The 12314-nt window shown below is 34.1% G+C and overlaps 1 protein-coding gene across 3 annotated transcripts in view; it reads left to right on the top strand.

Annotated features, from left to right (window-relative positions):
• The window catches only part of LOC123321652 (lachesin), a 437549-nt gene that overhangs the window by 405108 nt on the left and 20127 nt on the right, over positions 1–12314 (top strand). For 2 of the 3 annotated variants that reach the window (XM_044909374.1, XM_044909373.1), the window contains exon 8: positions 7714–7866. The exons of the other annotated variant lie outside the window; for it this stretch is intronic. In XM_044909374.1, coding sequence (XP_044765309.1) covers positions 7714–7866 — 153 coding nt within the window. The remainder of the gene's footprint in view (positions 1–7713; positions 7867–12314) is intronic. 3 annotated transcript variants of the gene reach the window in all.

The following is a 12314-nucleotide window of genomic DNA, read 5'->3' as shown; positions in this document are numbered from 1 at the left end:
AAAACTTACGTACTTCCTATCTATTCGTACTGAAAATTGATGTGACAATGATGTCCGAATCAACTGTCTCAGTTGTGATTGGCGACACTAAGCAACTATCTCACTCCAGTCTTTGGAGAATGGATGTTTTTTTTCTAAGTAGCTATGTGAATGGCACCAATCTATCTATTGTTGTCTGAAAGAACTCTTCTAGAGGTAATGGATAGTGCGAAGCTCGGTATGTTGCAGGTTTACAGGTAGTTTTTACTAGATTTGATAAGAGACGTGCAAATTTGAGAAATCCCTTATGAATGAATCTACCTATGTTTCTATGATTTTTAGAATCATCAACATAACAAAAACATAAAACTTCATCTTACGCAATTTATCTGATAACATGTGCAAAAGTAACATGCAGGTATGTATCATCATAACAGCGATTAAGCGAAAACGGTACTTTCGAATTCATCCGGTGTTTGTTTATTGAAACCTCTCATTGTAATACCCACCAAAGGTATGGACGCCGATTGCGTTTCCCCTCAAATTTTCATTAAAATCGCTCCGTAAGATTTCCAGCAAAGAGTGGGCACTAAAAATGGTAATAGCTCTCAGATATTCATTATTCATTGATTAGTCTCAAAAATTCAATCGAACCCATTCAGTGCTTAGTCGACTAAAAGCACGAAAGTATTAAAAACTCCGAAAAGTTTGCACCATTCAGAAAAAGTTCTCTCGCGAAAATCCACCCTACTTCTGTCGTGCTGATGTCGTCGTAAAACAGTTTTAACAGCTGTGAATGGCAATCTATTGTATACAGGGATGAAACGTTCAATGATATCCAGATTAGCTGGATTCAGACGAAAATATGGATTTTTTCGTACCTCGATTTCAAGTTTCTCATATGCGATTTTCACATTGAAATTTCTTGGTGCACAATTGATTTTCCCTTTGTATCCGGAACGAATGAATTCCAGGGCATCTCGTCTGAAATGTATCGAAAATTCCTATTTAATCGAACAAATTTCGTTCGCGTTTCGGATCATTTTATTGAATAATTGGAAACAATACTAAAATCATAGTTTCGTATGATTCAATAATCAGTTTTGATAACAAATGTTCGCTAAAAATGAGGATTTGTGCCCCTTGAAATACTTCAATTTTGTATGTTTATCCACGTACCTTGAGTTCAAAAATATTCTTCGTCAAGGACGTCAAGTAGGCTATGAAATTTCGAAGGTGAATGTTCTGTAACTGAACGTTATTCTTTCCTTGAATCTTTCATGTACCCAAAATATGTAATCATAACCATTATTCGTGTTTTACAATCAAATTGTTTCACTTGTCAAAAAGAAATATTATAAAAAAACAATAAATACAACAATTCAATGAACAATCACCAAATTCAACAAACAAGAAATATCACAGATGAACACATTTACAATTTGAAAACTCGTTCATATCATAAAATGCAAATCTTAATGAAAATAAAAAACAAAATTAAACATTGATGACATTACCTAATAAACTTTTTAGGGTTTTCACTCCCAATCTCTGAAACAAAATCAATTAAAAATTAAATAAACGATTTGCTCCTGCGTAAATTCTTGCACTAATTTCAACGTCCTTTATTTTCAGTTCATTGTCAGGCAACAATTTTTTCTAGTTGATTTGCTCCTGACAAATTAGTGCAAGAATTTACGCAGGAGCAAATCGTTTATTTCATTTTTAATTGATTTTGTTTCAAAGATTGGGAGTGAAAACCCTAAAAATCTTATTAAGAAAAGCAGAATCCTCCCAGAATAAATTTCAATCGATAATTGATGACGTTAACCTATATATGGTAATGTATGTTGTATGGAAATGTTTTTTCACAAAAAGTTACAATCAGATTCTTCAATAACGATTCAATCTAACGCACGAAAAGCGTTTCTTTCATTCGGTAAAAAGTTAGATTAGATGAATCCAAAGAATCTGATGCGATAGAAAAAATTATTAGTGTAATTTCAACCAAAGTTTTTTATATACATCAACGACATGAAACTTGAATTAATAGCGATATTATGTTACTTTCAATTATCTTTGTTGAAAAATGGTACCTATTTCAGTAATATGAATAAATCAAAGTGAGAATCTTTGTCTTGGAATGCTGTGGCTCATAATAATTAATGAAATTTAAAATAACAAAACTGAGTTACATTATTTTCAATATAAGTTTCAGGTTTCAGAATTCTTTATAATTGAAGAAATTGGTGAAAAGGCCCACCACTCCAAGAAATTGCTCCAAACACTTCTCACATTATCTAAGCCCCTCTAAAGCCCTCTTAGATATTGGAATTCATTTGAACTCGTGAGCTGGAGGACGAGCTATAGATGGCGCAGTTGTGAGAACAGCTCTGATGGGAGGCACAATAGAGCTTAAGGTCACAGTGAATTATAACCCCCTAACCAAACTATAAACATTTTTTTGCCATATTCGAAAACGTTATTCAAATTTGAAGGATCAAAAATAATTTGATGAATTTTTCAATTATCTCCGTATTCAGTTTTGAATCAGAAAAAGGTATTTGACAGATTTTATTCTTTGAATGAGGTTATTGAAAAAAAAAGCATAGTTTTAAATTTGGAGGAATTTTTCGGAATGATGCATTCCTGGAAGATTCCTGAATAGTGATGTTCTTTTGGTTTCTATCTTCTCCACAAACTCTTTTTTATCAAAAAGGAAAATATACAGGAACACCTTGTTAAAGACCTTACCTAACCTGACCTACAATTTGGTTAAAGTCACCAAACTTTGCCCTTTCGATAGTGAAGTGACTTGATAGTTGTTTGATTTTCTAGTTATAGGACTCGTATTCTTTCGAATGCAATAATCTATGTGGCTTTGCTGTGAAATATTGGTCGAAAAATTTCTCGGCTGATTTTCGTTTTGTTAAAATCACTCGGATTCTCTGGCTGGTTGAAGCGATGTAGCAGGAAACGAAATTGACTTGCTGACATCTGGTCTCTGTTCATTTTTTAACAGAATTTCACTTACAGAAGTATTTATGTAGCCTTGAATTGTGTCAGCTAGGTAATAACCAATCTGAAGTCTGGTTTCCCAAAGGCTCAGTTTTGAAACACGACCGCTACTTGATCCATATAAATGACCTTCTGTGTTCAACCAAGAAATACATGGTCAGCTTTCTGGTCGACCGCTGATGAGTAGAGACACCGCTGGTGTCTCTACTCATCAGTAGTAGATGGAGCAACCTCTCAAACTAGACAATTGGAAGCGGGGGTGCCTCAAGGATCAGTACTTGGACCTGCTTTACGTAATATACGTTCATGATATCCCGAAGAATGCTAGAAATAAGCTCACCTTGTACGCAGATGACACAGGAATAGCGTTCAGACATCGACGCCCAGAGATCATACACCAGAGACTGCAGGAAGCCATAGGTGAATTACTCAAATGGTGCATCGAATGGAAAATCCAAATCAATGGAAGAAAGACTCAAGCAATATTACTGCAAAAGAAAGAAGATTGAGGATGGAAGAAAACCTTTAAGTTGATGGAGAAGAGGTTGAATGGGAAAATGAAGCAACATACCTAGGAGTGAAGCTTGACAGAGGACTAACATGGAAAAACCATATCAAATGTGCAGTTGATAAAACAAAAGCTGCAATGAGTAGACTTTATCCACTCATAGGCAGAAATAGTCATATGAATAAGAACATCAAGTTGACGATGATTAAAACTATCGCACGACCACAACTCACATATGGATCGGCGGCATGGGGCTTCGCAGCCAAGACCCACATCAAGAGAATACAGGCCACTGAGAATAAACTCCTTAGAATGGCGATGGATGCACCCTGGTTTGTTAGGAACAAACAAATCTACAAGGACTTGGAATGGGAACCAGTTACAGATTTTATGAAGAGAAAGGCGGAAAGGATATTCGACAAAGCCAAACAACATCCAAATCAGGAACTACGAAGATTAGTCGATTACGATCCAACAGAAGAAAATAGAAGGTCAAGAACCTACCACCCAAGACCGAGAGATCAGTCAAGGATTTGAAAACTAACCAAAGAAGTGCTTAACCTATAAAAGATATAGGCAGCATACAACTATCAACACGACTATGATCGTGTGAGAGTCCAGAAACCATAATAGTCAACTGGTTAATAGGCAAAATGTCCGGAACCTATGAAGTAGCAGTTTAGGGTTTTTAGTGGGTCTCGAGCTCAGGAGAGTGAGAATCCCCACACTTGTTCCCTCTCAGGAGAGGGTGTGTTCGTCTGTCTTGCAGATTTTCCCCCTGCTACACAAAAAAAAATGGTCTGGAATGATTGATTCTGTACTTTTTATTTTCCTAGATTCAGGCAAATTCGTGTACGCTTTAATGGAGCCTATTATTCGTATTAACTAATTCGACTCTGACGTGATATTTGCTGATGATTTATTATGAATGGGCCATGGTTTCGAATAAATTGATTATTCGAACATTCGGGCCCACCATTGATATATATTTTTCGGTATGTCCTCCCAGCTCCAATGGGGGAGTCAAAATCTAACTCATTTAATAACCTTCAATTTCAATACTCAGTTGTTGATTCGGAACTTGAACTACGGAGTGCATTATCTGTTGCATTGTTCCCTGCCACATTCATATACGTGCCTTATGATGAGTAACGTATTTATTAGTGCCCAAATTATGTTCGAAATTCAATGCGCTGAAGGCTTATAGTTTACATATTACAAAATTTTGTTAGCAGTGATCGAAGTAATTTTAGGAATAATTTCACGAACATAACTGCATGGCTATTGTTCATTGTTTAATTCTCCATCAGTTCACACAGTGTGTCCAAACAAATCGACAATGGAAATCTATTTATTTTTCTATCATGGAAAAAAACATTTATAGACCTGCTGGATATCCAGAGTCAAGTCCTGCTACTTATAACGAAGGGTTCACCAGCACACCAGCAGAGTTCTTTTAAGGATATTGATCATTAGAAGAGGATAATTTCAGATGCATGTCCAAAAGTTGAACCAGAAATTATTAAAGACTGATATTATTGTCAGGACTTCTTCAAGAATACCCCTTGAACTGCCAACATTTTTTTTAGTAGTGGTACTCGTTATTTATTGCATTACCATTATATGCAGATGCAATTCGATCAAAGTCCTTCAATCTGTACTGTTATGGTTCAAATTTACTTAAATTCAATCTCAATAATATCCAAATTCAATGTCAGTAATTTTTATATGAGCAACATTATTTAGAGGTCGCATAGTTCAAACAGAATTAGTTAGTTTGTTTAATGAGTATTAGGAATAAAAAGAAATTTGTGTTAATTTACATCAATAAGAAATTTATTCATTATAAATGCTTAGTGTATGAAAATTTTGGGTGTCATGGTAACATAGAACAATACTGGAGGATCGCCAGTTAGTATTTTGAAGTGGTCGATTGCATTGAAATATATGATATAATATTCATGAGAAATATCTTAATTGCTTTCGGAGTAAAAAAAACGGACCGTTGAGAAAATAAAGTTTATATATAAAATAAAATTCAGTTGCAACGGTTCGTAACAAACTGGCTCAAAAAAATCCCAAAAATTGAAATATTTATTTCTCAAATTGAAGATTTTGGGAATATGAACATTTTAAATTTTCACAACTGAATATATCATTACAGTATAAAAGAGTTCGAAATCTTAATATAACTAAAGGGAATTGCGATCATATTAAAAAAATATTTATCAACTATTAGCCCACGTCTTCTTTCTTGAATGTTATATGTTTCCTCCATGTCGTTCTCCCTATCTTCTTTATATATTTCTCTCCAATCTGTTTCACTTTTCCTTGATGATATTCCCTCTTTTAAGCTCCTCGTATTGTTCCCATTTCATTTTTATCTTAGTTCTTCATTATTCAACCCTCGATTCAACCTTAAAAATGCTCTATGGGAAAATTCTCCATCATTTCTAATTGATTGCTTTGGTACAAGATGTTTTTCTTCTACTTTTCCATTTAAATTTCATGACTCTTTCTGATGGTTTATTTTGCATTTCGACATTCTCATTTATATTATTTATGTTATCACCTGGTTGTTCCTTTATCTCTTTTCGAATATTGTTTTGAGTAAAATATAATTCTTTTCGATTTAGTCTCCATGCTCTTTTTTCAATTGCTTTTGAATTTTTTCAATTTTTCTCTCCATTCTCTCTGCACATTCTTCAATTCATTTTTCATCAAATTTCTCAGATTGTTCATTGAATTTCGTAAATAATTCATCCAATTTCTTAGATTGTTCATCTAATTTCTTGTTTATATCTTTCTTCATCTTCAGAAGAATACCCAATATATTCATCTGTTTGTTTTTTGTGTATTTATGTCTTCTACTTTTGATGGAGGATGAAAAATGAATTTCAGATCTTACATAAGCTTGTAATTTCCTCATCTTATTTTTTACTTCATTTTTCTTATTTGAAAATAATTCAAATATGTATTTCTCATAAATATTCTTTTATATTTTTCAATTCAACTGACTTCTTCAAAATACTGACTGACAATCCGCTAATATTTTTTTATGTTACCATGCCATGATGATGAATAAATTTCTTGTTGATATAAATTACCACAAATTTCTTCTAATTGCTAATACTCATTGAACATACCAACTAAACTCTGTTCTGTTTAAACCTCATAATACCAGAATTTGTTGGTTATATATACTTAAATATTACGACTCACATTGAATTTGAATATAATCGAGATCGAATTTGAGCAAATTTCAACCATAACACTTTCTCCACAAAGATCATTTTTACAAATGTAGGAGCACAAACTCCTTTCATTGGTCCGGAATCCTTCTTCGGTATAGAAAAATGTACTTACAAAACATAGTTTCAGGAGAAGGGAAAAAACCGAAAGAGAAATACTCTAGAGGAGTCTTCCGAATCTGGAACACTCCAAAAAGTTCCTCGGGAGGTATATCGTCTCCAGAGCTACATTTTCCAAAATAGCAAAAACATAATTCAACATTATTTCATAATAATTAAAAAAAATTATTTATTATTGCTATTTATTTCAGTAGATTTATTTTGTCGACCTGAATTCATATGTATGTGAAAAAAAATTTTCGAATTGAAAAAACTAATGAAAGAAACGAAATGTTCCATATGAATGCAGACAGTACTATTACTATGGAAAAAACTTGGGTACACCCTTGCTGCATGACGCTTAGAAAATCTTTGTGTTGATAAATAAGTCTGAAAAAATTTTGAAATTGCTACACACGATAACTGATAGTAAGGGTGATGAATAATGGTAGAAGAATAACTGGTAATTCGATTTCAAAAATCACTCTATGGAAAAAATATGGGATGGAAGAAGGTTTCGTTGATGCAGCCTTTCTCTTTCAAAATATCTCCATATCTTAGGCACTACTTAAAATACGTTAATAACGCAATCATTTTGTCTGTATATGGGATCTTCTTTTTTGATTCAACTACTTTCGATTATTTACTCCACGCCTTATAAAACAATTCTGTTCGATTATCAAACTCACCGATAGATGACAACAAAATTGATATTCGAAAACCTCACATATCGCGAAAATGACGTCGAGGTCATCAGATATAGTTCGTCGAGCACAATTGAAGTTTTTGCGATTTATTAAATTTCACAAGATTAATTTGATGATTTTGCGACGGTACTCATGGTACCTTTCGTTCCAGATGTATCGAAACGCAATGTCAGCAGATCAGTTATCCAAGACGAAAAACCGAAAGTTATAATGGTATCTTCCTCAGAAAAGGAGATTTTTCATCAACCACCAGAAGAGGATACAGGCCTTGGGCTGTCCTTTCCATCAGGTTCCCAAACCTCAGGTACATTCGCTTTTTGCACAAGTAGATCGTATTGCACTGACTGAGAGCACCATTTCCAATTGATGTGAGATAATCACTTGCTTTTGTGCACTTTTAAATTGTTTTTCACAAAGATATCAATGTACTTATATTAATGACGTAAATTGCTCTGATTTTCTGAGGAAGAAATCTCCTGAATCTGAATCAATATGAAATGAATCAGGTCGTGTGAACTCAATGGGTAAGAAATAAAAGTAATTTCAAATTTTTATAAATGTTTAAATGTATGTTTGTGACACGCGTGGATGTCGAACAACTTCGGGAATATAATCGCTGAATTTTTTTTATAACATTCGGATGGCTAACTTCCATTCAAAAAGAACGCAAAATGCTGTGGGAATTCTCCACCAAACCTCTTAGATCCTCATTTAATTACGAGACTGAATGAGAAGAAATAAAGGTACTAGCCATCTGAAAAACGTCCATCCTTCGCGTAGGACTCAGTACTAGAAAAGGATATCCACTACCAATAAAAAACACAGATGGTTCAAAATCTCAACATGAATTGACGCTAGAGTATCTGGAGTATTACCAGACGCTCACATTATTCGGGCACATGTCCTAGAGTCTTTCAGACTTTGCTAGTCAACACAATGAATGCTTTGGACTATAAATTTGTGGTGATATAGCCTTCTTGAAGCCAGTCATGGAACTGAAGTGCGAGATGTAGATGGTGTGGCGAAGAGAATAGCTCTGATGGCGAGCAAAATAGACTTTAAGGGGGTATTTTCATATTCGCTTCGTGATAGTTTGACGATTATGTTGTTTTGTATACAGTACTACTTCCGAATGAACTATAGTTTGTTATCAGGTATTACAGACATATTCATTTTCATGTCGTCATGTGAGCTGCCGCAACAGATGGATTGAGTCTACCACCTCTGAACTTACAGCTGAACACTCGATATCCTAGTATACAGGGTGAGTCTTTGACTCGTACCAATATTTCAACAGTAGATTCTTGGGGTCAAAAGAAACACTTATTTCCTATACCTTTTTTTTTAAATTGGTTCGGTTTAAAAGATACAGGCTGTTGAAAAACCATGAAAATTTTATTTTTAGTTCTACCTCTCAACCGGTTTCATAGAATGAAATAAATTTCAGAATATAGTTTTTCATTTATTCGATTAATTTTTTTTGAACACAAGATATCATCTACGTCTTCCAAATACCAAAATTTCAAAGAATCCAACTCTTGAAGGAAAAATTTGGAAAATTGGGTACTTTGGCTGAATACAACTCTGATTAAGAGATCCATAGATGTGTAGTGTCGCAGATCCAGCTAGTTATTCTAAAGGTAATATTGTTTTTCGAGAGGTGGCACAGCTCAACTTAAAATGGCAATATTTTTTATCAGGGCCGAATCGGAAAAATTGGTATGGGATACAATTCTTTTAAGTTCAAAAAACTACTCTCAAAATATTTGTACGTGTAAAAGACTCACTCTATATATTAAATCTTAAAATTCTTCTGCTTATTCTCAACAAACCTATCCACATCAGGAGTATACTTTTGAAGTCTATTTTTTCGTTGCTATAGAACGGGTTGCTTCTCTTCTGCATCATGTGTTTCAGTAGTAAATCACCCAGATAGGGATACGAGGATAAATTCAAAACTGACTAGACATACCATCAAAGATATTTTGCCATTTAGGTTCCCTACGAATTTGTTTTGTGAGGGCGTTGAACTCGCTAAATCAGAAGTTGTTTTATCATCAATGTTTTTACGAAAAACTGACAGTAAAGGGATATTTGTCGTGAGTGAAATTTATGTATAGCAATATTTGCAATACCAAATATACTAATCGAAAATATTTACGTGCTTGCTTTTTGATATTTGTATTTAACTGTGTTGCTTCTATGTTGAATGTGTATTTGTATTGTATTAATGTTTTCACACAACTCAATTCAGTGGAAAAATATTCATTACCATTTCTATCATTTGGATGAAATAAAAGATTTGTTCGTAGAGTGGTTTGCAACGGTTGTGAACTGTACAGAGCAAGCGCAATTCTAATTTAGGGTCCATTTGCGCTTGCTCTGTACAGTTCACAACCGTTGAAAACCACTCTAGGAACAAGCCTGATGACATTTGGTGTAATCTACTGGGGTGCCTCACTCAAACTGCTGAGACGAAAACGTGCAATACGTACAATCAATGTCTTGATTCTATAAGAAGACCAGATGGAGGTCACTATTTAAAAATTAGAAAATATATACAATATGGTCCAACGAAAACTTAACACCTCGATTTTCGACTTTTATTATAAGTCGGAAATTCGAGGTGTTAAGTTTTCATTGGACCACACTATATCTAAGTAACAGGTCAACCCAATTTAGGGCCAAACTAGTTTGTCCTAAGTGCGTCACGATAAGTAGGTTTGGCCTGAAATATGCAGTCTTTGATAGGTTTTGTTAGACCGAAATGATTTTGAATTATAAATCGGGATAAATAATTACCCCAAGCAAAAACCTGAAAATAAAGGCTGATAATAAGATAATTAATATTTATTTAGACCAAATCAACCTTATTATGAAAAACAGTTTAGGTGATCCAACACTTGTACAGTGTGTCCCAAATTCTATGTCCCCTGGTCTCAGAAATTAGAAGACCTAGAGCAAATCCAATGGCCTGTTGAAATGGGTGGAATAATGGTTATTTGTGAAACCAGTTGGGAAAAGCGTTATTTTTCGTAATGAGCATATTTCTAGCAAATCAAGTTGCGCAAAAGAACGCAAAATACGAACAATAGTGTTTCCCAACGTGTTCACACAAGATTTCATCTAATTTTGAATGGGAGGTGGCAATTCAAATTGCCAAAAACGTCTATACAAGCTCCCCTCGCAGATTCTTTTCAAATTGTCTAGTGACGGAAATATCAAATTTTTCACTCCTTTACTATGGAAGGAAGTGTCTTTTCATCATCAGTTGCGAAATATCTTACTTTTCGTTACTGGTATCGAAAAGTAATAAGTTATAATAAGAATTCACTCAGATGCAAATATCACCCACTGATATAAATATCAACAAGTACGGTCTGTATCAAAGTAGCCAATTTGATGGGTGGAATTGAATAGGATCTCGGTGCTCACTAGGTGGCGCTTGAGAACTTAATAATACTCAGAAGCTCCTACTAGTATTTAATTAGATGGTCGTTGTGTTGCTCAAATGAGACCTAAACATTTGTCAGTATCTATTCTTCTTCTACGGTTCGTGCTTCCTGACGAAGTGATGGTCAATCGGATGGTTTTCAGAAGGAACACTTGTTGATATTCATATCAGAGGGTGATATGCGTCTGCATTAATCCTTATTGATACATTTATCCCTCACTGATATAGGCATTATCCCCTTTTGGAACAACGAATCACATTGCTATTGAACCATTTCTTTAGTGGTTCGAACTATAAAATAATAAACAATAATTTCCGGTAATTGAGAGTGCCTGGAAAGACTGAGTATGACCATTGAGTATTCATACTCAAGGGTATGTGATGCAGAAATGTGAATAAAAATGCTGTTGCGAAGCCGATTGATTGATAAAACTAGATATTATTTGCTCCTTCAGAATTACAGCAACCCTACAGAAAAGTTGGTAAAAGTTTTTGGTCATTCCATCACGAATTATCCGCAGCGAGAAAGTTTCTAGGTTTTTTTTGCGCCTCACGGCAATTTGTATGCTAATACCTAATAAAATGGAGCAGACGGAGTTCTTTGTTTGTTTACCATCCTGTTATTTCACGGATATCTGTATTAATTAATATTCATCAATTCTCGATTCATAATGTTTAATGAATAAGGTCTAATGCTTTTGTTGAATGTTGAATGAGTGGAATTCAACGATTTTCCTCAGGATCTGGAAAACAAAATATATATTAGTTGAATTTAAATTTATTTCAATAAATTTGCGAAAGTACACTGAACGCGTAAATGTTTTACGGGATAACCTAATATCTCTCAATCTATTGGAACAGGTCAATTTTAGCTGACTTATATATTTTAAAGTAAATGCGTTTTTAGTGTAGCTGTAGTGTTTGCTGCAAACAATCAGCTTTTAATTTTTCCGAAATGTGAAATTTCAAATCATTAGTTCGACTTGTTGATTTATTTAATTATTCAGTCCAGCAATTTCACATAGCAACATAATTTAACAGCAAAGTTTATTAAAGAGTGAAATTCACAAAACAAATTTAGGATAATTATTCTTAGAAAAAAATACAATACCACCCTCAATATCTCAACCCCCATGCAAAATCAGATAAAAAATGCAAAAAAGGTAATTTTTTGGAGGGGTTATTTCAGACGGTTGTTCCAATTAATTTGTACCAACCCTGTGAGCGTCATTACAGCAACTACTAAAATCTCAAATGGGAAAGGGGAATGGAGCAACTCCTTGTTTTCAAGGTTATTC

This window comes from Coccinella septempunctata, chromosome X (genome assembly GCF_907165205.1).
Source record: "Coccinella septempunctata chromosome X, icCocSept1.1, whole genome shotgun sequence".
NCBI classification, from domain to species: Eukaryota; Metazoa; Arthropoda; class Insecta; order Coleoptera; family Coccinellidae; genus Coccinella; species Coccinella septempunctata.
This window is presented reverse-complemented; position numbering and strand designations above follow the sequence as displayed.